The sequence below is a fragment of the Limulus polyphemus genome, unplaced genomic scaffold (genome assembly GCF_000517525.1).
Source record: "Limulus polyphemus unplaced genomic scaffold, Limulus_polyphemus-2.1.2 Scaffold250, whole genome shotgun sequence".
Taxonomy (NCBI): Eukaryota; Metazoa; Arthropoda; class Merostomata; order Xiphosura; family Limulidae; genus Limulus; species Limulus polyphemus.
The window spans coordinates 733,277-748,101 of record NW_013665860.1 but is presented as its reverse complement, the minus strand read 5'-3'; the positions used below and the strand labels follow the sequence as shown (position 1 = coordinate 748,101).

The window sequence follows — 14,825 nt, the reverse complement described above, 5'->3', positions numbered from 1 at the left end:
GTTAGCAACACCCAAAACCTTAATATAATCTACAAATTTACATAATTTATTGACCATTCTTTCATCTATGTCATTGATGTCAATCAAAAAGAGCAAAGGTTCTAAGACTGAGCCCTGAGGTACCCCACTTGTGACATTAATCCAGTTTGACTGAACCCCATTTGTAACAACCCCTGCTTTCTTCCATCCAACCTCTCTTCTATCCAATTTGCTAATTTATCCCCACACCAAATAATATAATTTTCTTTACAAGCCTTTTATATGGCACCTTGTCAAATGCTTTATGAAAATCTGGATACACCAAATCTACACTTTTACCCTCATCTACATAAGTAGTAATCTTTTCAAAGAATGTCAAAGATTTGTAAGGCAAGATTTTCCCTTAGTGAAACCATGTTGACTATCCAACAAAATTCTAAACTTTGTTAAATGACATTTCAAAACATCTTTTAAAAGACTTTCCAAAACTTTTCCCACAACTGATGTAAGACTAATGGATCTATAATTACTGGGGCAATTTTTATCACCTCCCTTGAAAAGAAGAGTTACATTAGCTATCTTCCAATCTTCTGGTATCTGCCCACTATTCAAGGACTGACAAAAAATAGTAGTAAGTGGCTCACATATCCAATCTTTAACCTCCTTCAAAACTCTTGGGGAAATATTATCTGGCCCAGGAGCCTTATTGTTCTTTAAACTTCCCAATATTTTCTGAACCAGCTCAGAATTAATGCACTCATCTCGTTTCCGTTTATCAACTGTTCAAGATGTGGAATACTACTTAAATCTTCGTCAATAAAAACGGAAGAAAAAGAAAAATTTAATAACCCAGCCATCTCATAATCATCAGATACAAGCCTTCCTTTATCATCCCTCAAGGGTCCTACCCCCATCCTAACATTTTGTTTAACCTTAATGTATTTAAAGAAATCCTTACTGTTCATTTTTATATTTTCAGCCAACCTTTTCTCATAGATTCTTTTTGATGTCCTAATTTCCTGTTTCACCAACTTTCTTGATCTTCTATAATTTTCTAAATCTCCTGTCATACCAGTCAATTTAAATTTCTTAAATTTATTATGTTTTCTTTAATTTTATCTCTAAAACTCTTTGTGAACCAACCTTGTTTTTCACTCACAGCTATCCTTTTATTTCTATAAGGAATATGTTTATCTTGAATATTCAAAAAAAAATTACACATCTGATTAGTGTCTCCAAATAATTCACGTATCCAATTCACAATAGATAATTCTTGTTGCATCCCTTCAAACTTTGCAACCAAAATATCATTATTCCTTATCTCCATATGCAGCAAGACACTGATCCTAACAGAGTAATGATCACTTGCGCCCAGATGTTCCCCAGTTTCCACCCTATCAATCATTTCTATATTATATTTGAAGTTAACAATAAAGCTAAAACAGCATTGTTTCTAGTCGGTTCCTTGATTAATTGGTTTGACTCTAGAATTTACCAATCTATATACCTGAAATTAAAATCACCCATAATTATGACTTCATTAACAACTGAAATCTTAATCTCATTGTTAAGTTTCTCACAAATTTCATCAGTATCATTTGGTGGTCTGTGACAAATTCCCACTAAAAGCCTTTTCCTCTGTCATCAAAATCATCTATGTTAAACCACGTTTTAGTTAATCCCATTATATCAAAATCCTCCATTCCTACCAGTGCTCTAAAGTCATCTGTTTTATTTCTTATATTTCTAGCATTACAATAGTAACAATTAAGCCTACCCTTATAACTATTTCTATGCTCATTTCCCATGCTACACTTTTCTCTGCCTCTTATTCTTTTTGCATTTAGTTTTTCCTGGCCCTCACCACTATCTAGTCCTAATTTAAAACATACCTTAAAACTGAGTTAATAGCCTTAGCAAACAGGCCAGCCCCTACACTATTTAAATATAAATCATCCATTCCAAAAATCTTCCTTCTTCCACTGAACTGATCCCACAAGTCCAACCAGCCTATCTGCTCCTCCTTATGTACTAACCTACGCCTAGCATTTAACCCTAGTGACCTACTTATAACTTTATCCCCACAGTTAATTCTGAGCAGTATCCCTGACAAAATTAAATTATGATATTTTTCTTTAAATGCCTTTATCAACCCCTTGAACTTATTAGTTACCTCCTCTGACCTATCTTTCCCTACATCATTAGCCCCTACATGCACCACAAAAACTGAATCTCTCCTAGCCCCCTTTATTAATATCTCCTGCTCTGTCCGTTAGATCCTCCATCTGTGCCCCTGGGTATCATAATCTGATTCTTTTCTCCCTATTTACTCCACAGACTATTCTATCCATATGCCTTGTCAAGGAATCACCTATAACTTTAACCTCCTTATCATCAACTTCCTTCTCTGACACTTTTGTTTTCCTTCCTTCCAATAGTTACTCTTCTATAGAAACCAAGGGCTGAAATTTGTTGCTCAACAGAACAAGGTTCTTTCTGTCCCTTTAAAATTTTATGAAATTTATGAAAACTCAAAACTCAGTCCTTTCTAACATATAAATATGTACTAATTAAATGTGTCAGAAACAAACATCTTTTATAAAGCACTGATTCAGATACAAGGTCATCCAAGAACTGGTTTTTGAAACTCAAAGGATGTCTCCTCCTTGCTGTAAGAACAGATATGACAGGGTTTTCTGAGGAAAGGAGGGATGGAGAGGATTTTAATTGGTGACTGATGTGGCATTAGATACAATCTAGAAATAAAATCCTTCAATATGCAAAAACTCTAAGGGAAGAAGGGCTGAATTTAAAGGGAAGCTTCAACCAACTCCACGGAAAGAAAGCTTCTTACACAGCATTTTTCAGGCAGCAATTTTTGTGGTTTTAATGGTCACTTTTCATTTGAAAGCTTAAGTAAATTATATTTCATACTTTGTTGAAAAGCAACAGAGTAAAACAAACATATATCATACACATAATTCAATAAGCTTACTAAAGATATATTTTCTGTCTTTGAAAAGATAAAAAAAAAAGTAATGTACCTTATGCTAATTTATTGTAAGTTTAAATAAAACAAACTGGCTCAGGGGGGGGTTCAAAAGACTAAAAGAACCTATCACAAAATTTTAGGGGTTTTAGAAAATAGTACTAACACACAAAGAGAAAAGTGATATATTTGGTAAACATTTGTGTGCAGAACTTAAATTAATATTACATGAAATAATGAAGAATTCAACTCCAGATAAGGTCTTATTATATTTATATGTGAAAACCAAACCATGTTTATTGTTCTATGAATTTTACTAACTTAGTGTGGCAACTGGTGAGAGATTGATAAAAGTTGATAAATGCATTTTTTGCATTCCAAAATGGGACAAGAAAGATTAAATGATCTAGAAATAATTTCTATTGAAAATGAAATGGATAGAAAAATCAATATGGATAAATTAAGGAAACATTTTGCCATGTTAAAATCTCATAAAATTCATTTTCTAAAGATATCTTTCCTTTTATATGTAGTTTTCTACTATGTACCATTTTTGTATTTTGTATCCTGAATTTTAAAAAAATATTCAAAATTTTGTAAAGTACACATAAATAAATAAAAATTCAAAAAAGGGTGCAATTTTTTATTTTTGCACCCTTTAATTTTTGAACTTGAGCCAGCACTGTACATAACTCATAATTAAATGTACACTAATTTGGCAACAATGCTGGAAAACACAAAGGAGGGATATGCAGAACTTAATTTGAATAATAAGCATTTACTTGTGTTTTACACACATGAAATTTCTAAATTCTAGGCCTTAAAAATAAGTTACATTCAGATGTCACAAAGCACCAAATTTGTTTAATATAACTAGATTCTGTATTAATATAATTTAAATAAACAGGTTTACAACCAAGGTATTATGTCACTGGTTCCCATATTTTTTAAATATAGATTAGAATGAGTATGAGGTATCACAAATGTTACCAAAATCAGATTATAGTCAACTATGTGCATGCTTTATTGAAATTTTTGTACTTTATGAATAACAAGTAACTTTCAGTGGCAGTGTAAGGACACTGATTATTACAAACATGAGCACCAAAACATTTGTTTTTGGTCTTGAAATTTATTCATATAATTTAAAATGTTAAGTATAAAAAAAAAGTGAACATTCTAGAATATACTTGCATATATTTCTCTAGTTATTTTCATAAATTCAGCTCCCAGAAAGATTTTCTTTTCAAGAATGTATACCTAATTTGTTACAAGAAAAATGTTTGTTCTAGTCTATACAATAACAGCAACACTCAAAGTTTACAGTCATGTTAGTAGAAGAAAACCTGGTATGTTAAAAGCAAACGTTACATTCAAATAAGGGTCACGTTTTACACATTGTTTACATATGTACTTCTGAGAAACATCTACATGTAAGCTTCCTTTAGTTACATCATGTGGCTTGCAACAGATACTCAACACAGTGAACTAAAAGCTGTAGAGCCCCGTTTCCTATTTCCTTAAAACAAAAAAACAGGAAAGAGCAATCAGGAGATCATTACTCATGTCTAAGAAGTATTCTACACTAGCTTGTTATGTGTACATGTACATGTTATTAAATTAATATATTTGCTGCCACTGGATAAGATGTGACCAACTTGTGCTGCAAAACAATTATATTACTGGTGATAAATTTTGAAGTGTACTTCATTTAAAGGAGGAGTGAATGTTTATAACTGGGGAAAAGTCTATTACAGCATAGATTGAGCTGTGAAGCCGAAAAAAAAAGTAAGGTCAGTTTTAGTCATTGTAATTTTACTTCTTTTTTTTTTTTTTTTTACAAAAATAGGTCTCAAATTTTATATGAGCCTCGCAATGTATAGCTTAAAAAAAGTCCATTTTCAGAATTATGTTGGCATAATTAGCGAAAGACATAGTTTACTCATGAATCTAGAGAACTATGACTTGCTGAAATAAATGTCATGTAGTTACAGAGTTGAATCTGTTAATGTATTTAAACATTTCACATGCATCATGGAGGGAAGGCTAGATACAAAATTGAATTTTAAGTATGGGATAATAGAATAATGAAGTTGCAATCACTGCTTTGCTTACATTTGTATTAACAGGTGTAATCTGGGGGGGGGGGGGCATTCATAGTTTTAGCTGTAGTTTACTATCTAATCCAAGAAAATATTTCATCAAAATCAGATCTAGGTTACTACTAAATCACTGAGCATGGAAATCATCAATTTGTAACCACATTCTTCTCACCCATTACACAAAGAAGAAAACTCACCCTTCTGAATAACTTAGATGACTGATTTATATAATCTAAACTCAAACTTCCTCCTCAAAATAAAGTTAAAAGTTGTTTTGTTGCAAGAATATTTAATGTCTAGTGAAAAAAAAATTGTCATTTTTTTTGTTTTTTAACATTACTACTTTTTCATCAGGAGTTTATACTATTGTGTGTGCCTGACTAACCTGATCTAATGTTACATGTAACTTCAAATTGCTTTAAATATCAATTTAAAAATATGCTTCTAAGTAATTAATTTGCTAAAAAAATGCACAAGTAACATTGTTGGGGAATAAAAAGGCTTATTACATTAAGTAACCCTTATTCACATACCTCCAAAGTGAACCACAGTGTTTGGTGATGGTTGGAACTTGTTATGGTTTGATACTGTAAAAGTTGTTTAGAAATAAATTATAAACAGAATTGTTTTATTCAGTTCTTACAATAAGAAGTATTATTAAAACTCAAAATGATTGGTGACATAAACCACAGAATGATTGATGGAGCCCTTATGATCACTGTCATATTTGTAAACACATTTTTCAAATCTATTATGCCTAAAATTGCTTGTGTGTTTATGACTTTTGGTTACAGGGTCACTAAAACATACTAGTCACAGAAAGAATAATTACAGGGTCACTAAAAATATTCACAGCACAAAAAAGATGTAACCAAAAATATTGTTAATGCAACAATAAATGCAGCTAATTATTGCTGATTTTTATGTATTTTACATAACAAATGATTGATTTCACCCAATTGTTTTTGATCAGTCATTCACACTAAGTGGTGTAACAGATAAAAACATAAAATTACGTATGATGATGCAATATACAGAACATACTGGTAGTGGGTGGTATGTAGATAAGTCAGTTACTTAAAAGTTGATAAAAGAAATAGTATTGTGTCAGTAAGTGGCAGAGGCAATCAACTTTATTATCTGCTAAGTAAAATTTCTATTTTGTCAAAATTATAAAGTAAGTGAAATTGTCAAATCTGTATAGATGGTAAACTTTTTTTTATGTTCCATTATTTTAAGCTTTTTTTCATTTTCCTCCATGCATATTTTACGATATCTTGTTCTCAAATAATCAAGAAAGGTTTGAGATCTTGCTACATCAATAGGGAATGCTCCCATCCTTCTAAGCACAAAAGGGCATTACTCAAGTGACAATACAGAGGATTGAGTAGATTATATCAATAATATTTTATTTAATTAAAGCCTCATGACTTCATTACAGCCCATGTTGCTACATCTGGTCATGCTCTATCATAAGGCTTTCATGTCCAAAACACACCACTTTTTTCATGATTTATCTAGGAAAACAGTGTCCTCATTTCAACATTCTAATTGCACAGAAAGCCATAGATGCTGAGGCTGGAAACTTGACTAGTATGAATACTCATTTCGTTCTCCAGCAATGGTTCAATGGAAATTATGACTGGAAGCCTTATTTTGGTGAGCCCATATCCTGTTGGCCTCCTTTCTGTACAAAGCCAGTATTTTTGTATGGTACAAGAAGTCCAGAATATTGGTCTGATAGTAAACAGAGTTCCTCTTGACCTTTGTATCCACTCTACTAATCCTTGGTGCAGTATCATATCAAGTAATGAATTTCTTTGGAAAAAGTTCCTGACACGCTGGTACCACTTTTGGAAATTGTTTCCACTTATTGACAGGTAGAAAATAGCCCAACTTTCAATTTATCAAGGTATATATACACTTTTGTGAGTGTCACCATGTATTGCCATTTTTTTGTATTGCTAGGTATCATTCATACAGTTTTCTACAGTTGGTCTTTTTTTTCTGAATATGTAGTGGAAATGTGTGTACATGTGACTTGTGTCACTTTTCCCAATGGAAAATATTTTGAATTATGTTGCATAATGTTCCCTATGATATGTGTACAGCTTTTGTCACTGACCTTTGTATTCATGGATTCTCACTTGTACTTACCATGAATGGGGTACAACTTGTTTTAGGTCTATTTCTGGATGGTTGTGGTGCACCAAGTTGTTGCATATACTTATGATTTTAGTGTATTAATATGTTGCATCAGGAAAGGCTATTACCTACCTTTCCCAAAAGCAATAAATTTCCTATGGCATCACACTACCTAGGAAATGTCAAACAATGTCAAAATGTAATTCTGATATATGCCTTTCCACAGCTTTATATTGGTTGTGGTTGTCAAATAACTTATTGATTTGCATATTCAATATCATTTTAATATAATATACTCAACCTTCTGAATTGAGAAATGTAAAAGTAGAGAAAAATGTAGGTATACAGAGATAGTAATATTTTTGGATTTCAACTTTTAAAAATGTACACTTCAAATGCATAACTTTACTTCTGGATGAACAAAATTAGGTCTGAATGTTCAAAAATTTGTAGGGTGTAACATTTTCTTGAATGGAAAAGTGAATCTTGTCAAACAGAGAATCTAAGACAGATGAGTCAATAAAATTAAAGACAAAAAAAATGTGAAGATGATAAAATAAAAAAATTAGACTATTGGAGATAATTAAGCTTAAACTGTTTTATTTTTTTAAACATTTCAATCAAATGCCCTTTTCAAACCAGAAACAAGCTTCTAATTAACCAAAACACTTGTTTCAGGCTTGAAAAAAGAGCATTTGCTCAAAATGTCACACACAAAAAAGTATTTTTATGGTGAATTATCTCCAAAAGTATACTTTAAATAAAACTTAATTAGAAGGCTGCAAAAGAAAATATGAAGATATACTTTGGTTTGCATGAATGTTTATTTATGTTATAAACTCAAAGAGTAGAACAACAACAACAAGCTTAGATCCATGCCATTCTAAAAGAAAAACTTACTAATTATCCAGAGCCTAACAAAAGTCAACACAAAGCTTAAAACAGTGAACATCATGACAGATATTAGCATGTAAAGCTTACACAAATGAACACACCTAGAGAAAAAAGTTTTCAGCTCAAGACTTAAACAAGTACACATTACATGTGTTGGGCAGAACAAAAATTATGATGTCAATTAGTTCAACAACAAGTTAACTGAGAAGTTAAAACCCTCAAAAAGAAAGTTGACTGGATAAGAAAACTCAGTATAATAATGAGTGCAGAATGCAAATGTACCGAAACAAGTGTTCAACAGAAAGAGAGCCACAGTTTCTGGATACTACATATTATAGGAAAACACTTTCTTAGTCAACAAATCCTAATAACAAGAATGAGGTACAAAAACAAATAGGACTCTACAATCCCAAATGAACAAGCTAAAACAATATTTTTCATTTAGTTCAACGTGGAGTTCACAACTATCATATAGTAAGAGAGCATACTTTTGTTTGATAAATATGTAAAATACATTTTCTCACCTGTTCACCAACTAATGGTAAAGGTAAGACAGAAATATTAGTTATGAGTAGATTTAAAATAAAAAGATTCATAATATAAAAACTAAAATGCATAATGAAACTAAATTTATGATTACTGAGAAAATAAACAAATTTAAACAGCATGATGAAGCAAACTGGAAAGTACAAAAGCTGAACCTAAAAACAGCAATGAAATTAATGCCTTACAAAATCTTCAGATACTTTGCATGTTTTCAGAAAATCTTTCACAGGGCAACAAAACATTATAATAAAACACAAATGCCAAATCAATGGTAAAAATGTTGCCTAATGTTCTCAGATTTGTTTCTTCTGCACTAGTACACACTATAGGTGCAGCAGGATCTTGAATCTCTCATGATATTTTGAGATTGATAGTTTACGAGACAAGTCGTAAAATGAAAGGAAGGCTTACAAGTAACAATTTACTTAACATCCCAAGTTTGAAATCACATTTGAAATAACTAGTAAGTCTTACTTAAGGCATAATTAGCAATAAATAAGTTGTTTCACTATAATTTTTTTTTTGCAGATAAAGAATACTTTATAAAGACAAAATGATGATAGCAGTCTACATGTTTCTGTTGCTCTGTTCTCTGTTCATGGCTTGCATTCATTGTGATCCTGCACAACTGTGTGGAAATAGGTGTTTATGTTCTTCCACACATGATCAGAAGATAGTTCACACAGCAGTGTGTTCAAAAGATTTTCCAAGCCAGCTAACACACAATATATCAGTTTTAATTATGAAAAACCTTGGTAAAACACTTAATAAAGATGATGTAAATTCTCCAAGTAAATTAACTAAACTTGATCTTAAAGGAAAAATCAAAGAGATCCAGGATCATGCTTTTGACATTGAAAACCTCAAAAACTTATCTGTACTAGATCTAAGTAATAATACGATCCAAAAACTCACATCCAAAACTTTTTCTGGGCTAAACAATCTGAGAGAATTGTATCTAGATAACAACAATGTGAAAGTCATAGAGAATGGAACATTAACCTTCATGGGAAAACTAAATATTCTGTTCCTTAACAGAAACTATCTGACTGATATTCCATATTTGCCAATGAATATTACCAAACTCCAGTTACAGCATAACCATATCAGAACAGTAAATTTTCATGGTCAAAAGCTGTATAACTTAAAGTATCTAGATCTTTCTGGTAATGCCTATGATTCAATAAAGAAGATGGAGTTTCTCCTGGGTAATCACATAGAACAACTTTCCCTTGGGGATCAAATTCTACAAATTGAACCACAAGTATTTCAAGAGACTAAAGAACTGAAAAGATTAGAGCTTGAAGGAAAAGATTCTTTGTTTCCAGAGACTTGGGAAGGAATTTTTCAAATTAATTCACTGGAAACACTGACAATAAAATACATACCACTACCTCCACTAAACCAGCATAATTTTAGCTCCATGTCTCATTTAAAATCCCTTAGACTAATCCACATAAATACTGATGTTCAAATGAAACGAAATGTGTTCAAACAACTGGTACAGCTAGAGGAACTTGATCTTCAGGGAAGCCCAAATATTGCTCAGCATATTATTAATACAAATGTCTTGCTTTCAAGTTTGAGTCATCTTAAAACTCTGATACTTCAATCTGTTGGGATTAAAACATTTAGAAGTAATCAAAGTGAACTACTAAAGAACCTTTCATTTCTCGACATTAGCAATAACAAACTTCAATGCGACTGCCGACTCAAATGGCTGATAAACAAAGTTATCACTGGACAGATGAAGCTAAAGAATCCAAAGCAAACTATTTGTTCAGAGCCAGCATCATACTATGGATACTCTATTTTAGACAGTCGAGTTACCTATACTTTGTGTCCCAAAGATGAGAGCACAGACACTGAAGCTACCAAAATTCCCGATAAAGCTCGTGTTACATTTTATCCTCCTTCAACCTCACCAAACCAGAGTATGAACTCCAAAACCATCATTTACATTCTGATTGCTTTGTCTACAATGGTCGTCATCTTGGCTGTTTTGCTGATAATCATGATTTTCAGAAACTGGCGGCAAAAGTAAAACTTGCAAAATTAGAATTAACATTTATGGTTTTTGAAAATATTAAAACTTGAGTACTTGATTACTGCGAGGAGTTCTTCCTAATCATTAATGTTAAACGTCTTTATATAAATTAAATAAAGACTGTAACCACAAATAATTTGAAATATTTACTTGCTTCTAAATTTATCATAAATATTACATTCCAATTTGAAGTTGTATATATAAATATGTATATATGTATTTTGTACTAAAAAGAATTTTTAGATTACATTTATGTTATCTGAATATCTAGTCTCCTGACTCAATGAGCATAATTCCTACTTGTATGAATTATGTATTAATTGTGCCGTATTAGCAAAAATGTTTAATACTTGAGTCAGTACTATTTAATAAGAAGATTCCCATTTAAATCTCTTAAAAAGTTCACTATTTTTTGTCTCTCTTTTTGCCATTAACATAAGCTTAAAACCCTTTAAATTGAAATGTATATTACACATTAAGAGCCCTTAAAAGTACCACTTAGTATCAGCTGTGGCATTCTCAACTTTTTTAGGTTTCACTGTTGGCTAAATCTAAACCCAGCACTTTTACCTTCATTCTCTACAAAAACAACTTTAACCCTAACTCTATCCATTTCTTGTTCTGCTCCTGATCTGCTATTTTCTTTTTCTGCTAATAGAGCATACTTCTCCAAAATAATATTTCACTTCTTATCATCAAATATGCAAATATATTATATCTTTCTAAGCCTCCTACAAATGAATTCAAGCCTATAATTCACAAATATAACCCAATCTTAGCACCTCTCACACCCTATGAACTCCATTTCACTATTATCCCCTAAATAACTCTATGCATATTGAAGTTTTGCAAGTATTAATTCTCTATTAACAATATTTATAAATTTAATTATATAAAGATATTTGATAAGTAGATTGGATTATTGATAAATCTAACACTAAAATCTTTCTCTTAGTGTTAATTAATAGGGATACTATACAAGTCATGAACTCTGTTAAATCTCCTGTATTGCATAATAATTGCATAGTATGATATTACGCATTATCTACTGTTTGAAAATAACATATTTTATAGAGTTTCTTCTTTGTTGTTTGTACTTGTACACCTTTTTCTAAATTGTGGTAAGTGAAGTATACCTGTTATCTGGAGTTTTTGTATATTTGGTTGTAGAGTGCATTAAGTAAATAATCATTAAAGGTAATTCTCCAAATATAATGACAAGAAAGTAGTTGTATAAAATATGTTGTGATGAATAATGAGAGAACATCATTACTGTATTTCTGGATAACATTCAATGTAATAAAAGAACTGTAACTGACATTTACAGTAAAAAAGTATTTTAAAACTAGAATTAAGACGTGACTGGTAATTTAAAGAAGTAATTCATAATTTTATGTTACTTCCTTACTGAAACAATCAACAAATATACATCAGTTATCAGTGCTTACTAATTTACAGAATCATTACAAAAAAATGCAGAGAGAATGATATATATATGTATATTTATCTATTTCTGGTAAAAATATATCTACATATCTACATGCAGTTTATTAATAAATCAATTATTATTTGATTTAATGATTGTCTCAAAAGTGATAATATTACCCTGAATCAAGCACTAAAATACATTTACTTTAATAAAACTCAATAAAGTAAATAGTGTATGCTGCATATTTTTAACACTACCAAAGTTACCAGTACCATTTCTATGTAACATCTGCCTATTTATACAGATAGATTCAACCTTTACTACACAAGCTCCTGACAATTTTTAAATTTATGTAATACCACCTCTAATTCTTTGAAATATTAAGTGCATGTCTTAGCCTCTTCCATACACAGGATTAACTAATATCAATAATCATTTTGTTTATTTTTCTTTAAGAAGTTCTTAGGTACCAATAACTATCAAAATTTTAGTTCTGTTGTGCAATTGCCAAGTACAGAATATGTACAAGAAAGTTTAATTGGCTCATTTGATACCATAAATATATTCAGTGTCCAGAGCCCATACTAACCTCAACATTTTGATATCTTCTTACTTTAAGTTTTACCAATAAGTTACTGCAAATGTTTGAAAATCTGTAGTCAAGTTGTCTACAACCAAAATAAACAAATCATTACTCCTTAATTCCAACATAAAAATTTGTCCCTGCATAATCCAATCATAAGTAGATGAGACTAAAGGTGTGGATTTGGTATATCTGCATTTTCTAAAAGCATTTGATAAGGTGCCATAAAAAAATGCTTGTTACAAAAATTATCTCTATAGGTGTGGCAATAAGTTGGCTCATTGGACAGAAAATTGGCTGGATGGAATAAAGTGGAGGGATTGTTCTAAATGGAGTTCAGTAAGATTGAATTAATGTCACAAGTGGGGCACTTCAGGGCTCATTAGGACCTTTGCTCTTTTTGATTTACATCAATGACATAGATGAAGGAATGGTTAATAACTTTTTTTTATTTACTGATGATATTAAGGTCGTAGGTGTTGTTGGCTGTGAGAAAGATGCTGCTGCATTACAAAAGGATTTAAATAATTTGGTGAGTTGGGCAAATACATGGCAAATGCCTTTTAATTATAATAAATGCAACATAATGTATATGAATTATCATGATTTAAATTATAAGACTATGTATAATTTTGATGGCAATAACCTTAACAGCTTTGTGAAAAAATAGTATCTTGGTGTTCTGGTTAATCAGTTTCCCAGCCATCCAAGTAGTGTACTACTGCTTGTGGTAGGTCAATAGGATTTCAGGTTAGAACTAGGAGACATAAATATCAATTTTAATAGGGTAATAGCCACCTTTGGTTAAGTTTTATTTTTTCCCAGGATGATTGGGCTTTGAAATGATTTGCCTTCAAATGTGGAAGATGCAGTTAATTTAAGGGAGTTTAATGGAAGGCTCGATAGATATTTAAATAATAAGGGCTGGCTTTCAGTTGTTGTTTTTTTTTGTTTAGTTTAGTGGATAGGATAGCATTGATGGCTGAGCAGGTCCCTTGCCATCTTTAAATTGCATAAAAGAATGAAAAAATAAAGGGACAGGCCACTCAGTCCATTGAGGTTACCTCTCATGATGTATTAATATTAAATGTTCTTTTTAAAAACTGATGGAAATGCATTAAAGTAAATCTGCCCTTCAGCTTATCACAGTCACCTCTTGTAAGATATTTGTACCTATAAAATCAACTGATGGTGAAAATAACAGACAGTAGGATACACAACACTATAGTTAGTACTATATAGTATTAGCATTAATATTACTTCTTAGCCAGTACTGACTGTTATTTTGACTCTGTGCTTTTTGCAATTAAATCCATATAATATGATCAACAGACTCTGCTGTATTTCAGTTGCTAGTTTTAGTTTCACAAAATTCCTTTTTACCAAGTTTTATCTTTTAATGATTTAACTGCAGCGTAACTTGTAAGCGTTTCTTTCTCACTGTGGTTAATTTAGAAATTAGTGTAATCATTGGCCACCCACTACCGAGTACAAAGTCTTAGACTCAAAATCATATTATATTTTCATAATCATATTCTTACTCTAAGTATTTACGTTTTCCAGTTGCAGAATTTGCGCCAAAACTAAAGCATATACTTGATCTACTAATTAAAACTATAATTAAGGAAATTTTTATAATATAGCACACAATCTATAAAAACTCGAAGTTAAGCCCTATTCCTACTCTGTTGTGTACGACTGACCTGTCATCTGACGGTGAATATAAGAAAGTAAAAATTTAGCATTGTATCATCACAAGACCAAAGTTTCTAGACAGACAAACGGTGTTTGAATCTATTGTTGTTGTTATTTTTTCTTCTGTAAACGTAATGACGATATTGATAGCAAGAAAAGAATAGAACAAGCATAATGAATACAATAAAATGAAACTGAAAGTTATCTTTAAAACCTCGTCTTAATATTTTGATAGTTCATTCAGTAAAATATTATCATAAAGTTTATTCCTAACCCAAAGGTATATCCAGGAAAGATAAATGTTCCGGTAACTTTTTAAAATCCGCTATATATATATCTTTTGTTGACAACTGGTTCAAAACTTTTTGTTATGTTTTCAGTTGAAATAGCTATTTTAACATAGTTTATTAATCATT

The 14,825-nt window shown here is 31.1% G+C and overlaps 1 protein-coding gene and 1 long non-coding RNA gene across 4 annotated transcripts in view; one reads left to right on the top strand and one right to left on the bottom strand.

Moving 5' to 3' along the window:
• The window catches only part of LOC106478800 (leucine-rich repeat neuronal protein 2-like), a 35,554-nt gene extending 23,532 nt beyond the window's left edge, over positions 1-12,022 (top strand). Inside the window, exons 1-2 of one of the 3 annotated variants that reach the window (XM_013939369.2) lie at positions 4,605-4,761; positions 9,184-12,022. In XM_013939369.2, the coding sequence (XP_013794823.1) occupies positions 9,209-10,699 (1,491 nt within the window). In that variant the 5' untranslated portion in view covers positions 4,605-4,761; positions 9,184-9,208 and the 3' untranslated portion in view covers positions 10,700-12,022. Of the gene's footprint in view, positions 1-4,604; positions 4,762-9,183 lie in introns of those variants that run through there. The other 2 variants (XM_013939370.2, XM_022382455.1) reach the window with 2 other exon arrangements.
• The window catches only part of LOC111085136, a 43,871-nt gene extending 29,549 nt beyond the window's left edge, over positions 1-14,322 (bottom strand). Inside the window, exon 1 of the long non-coding RNA XR_002609981.1 lies at positions 14,256-14,322. This is a non-coding gene — a long non-coding RNA (uncharacterized LOC111085136). The remainder of the gene's footprint in view (positions 1-14,255) is intronic.
• Between the last annotated feature and the right edge of the window lie 503 nt (positions 14,323-14,825).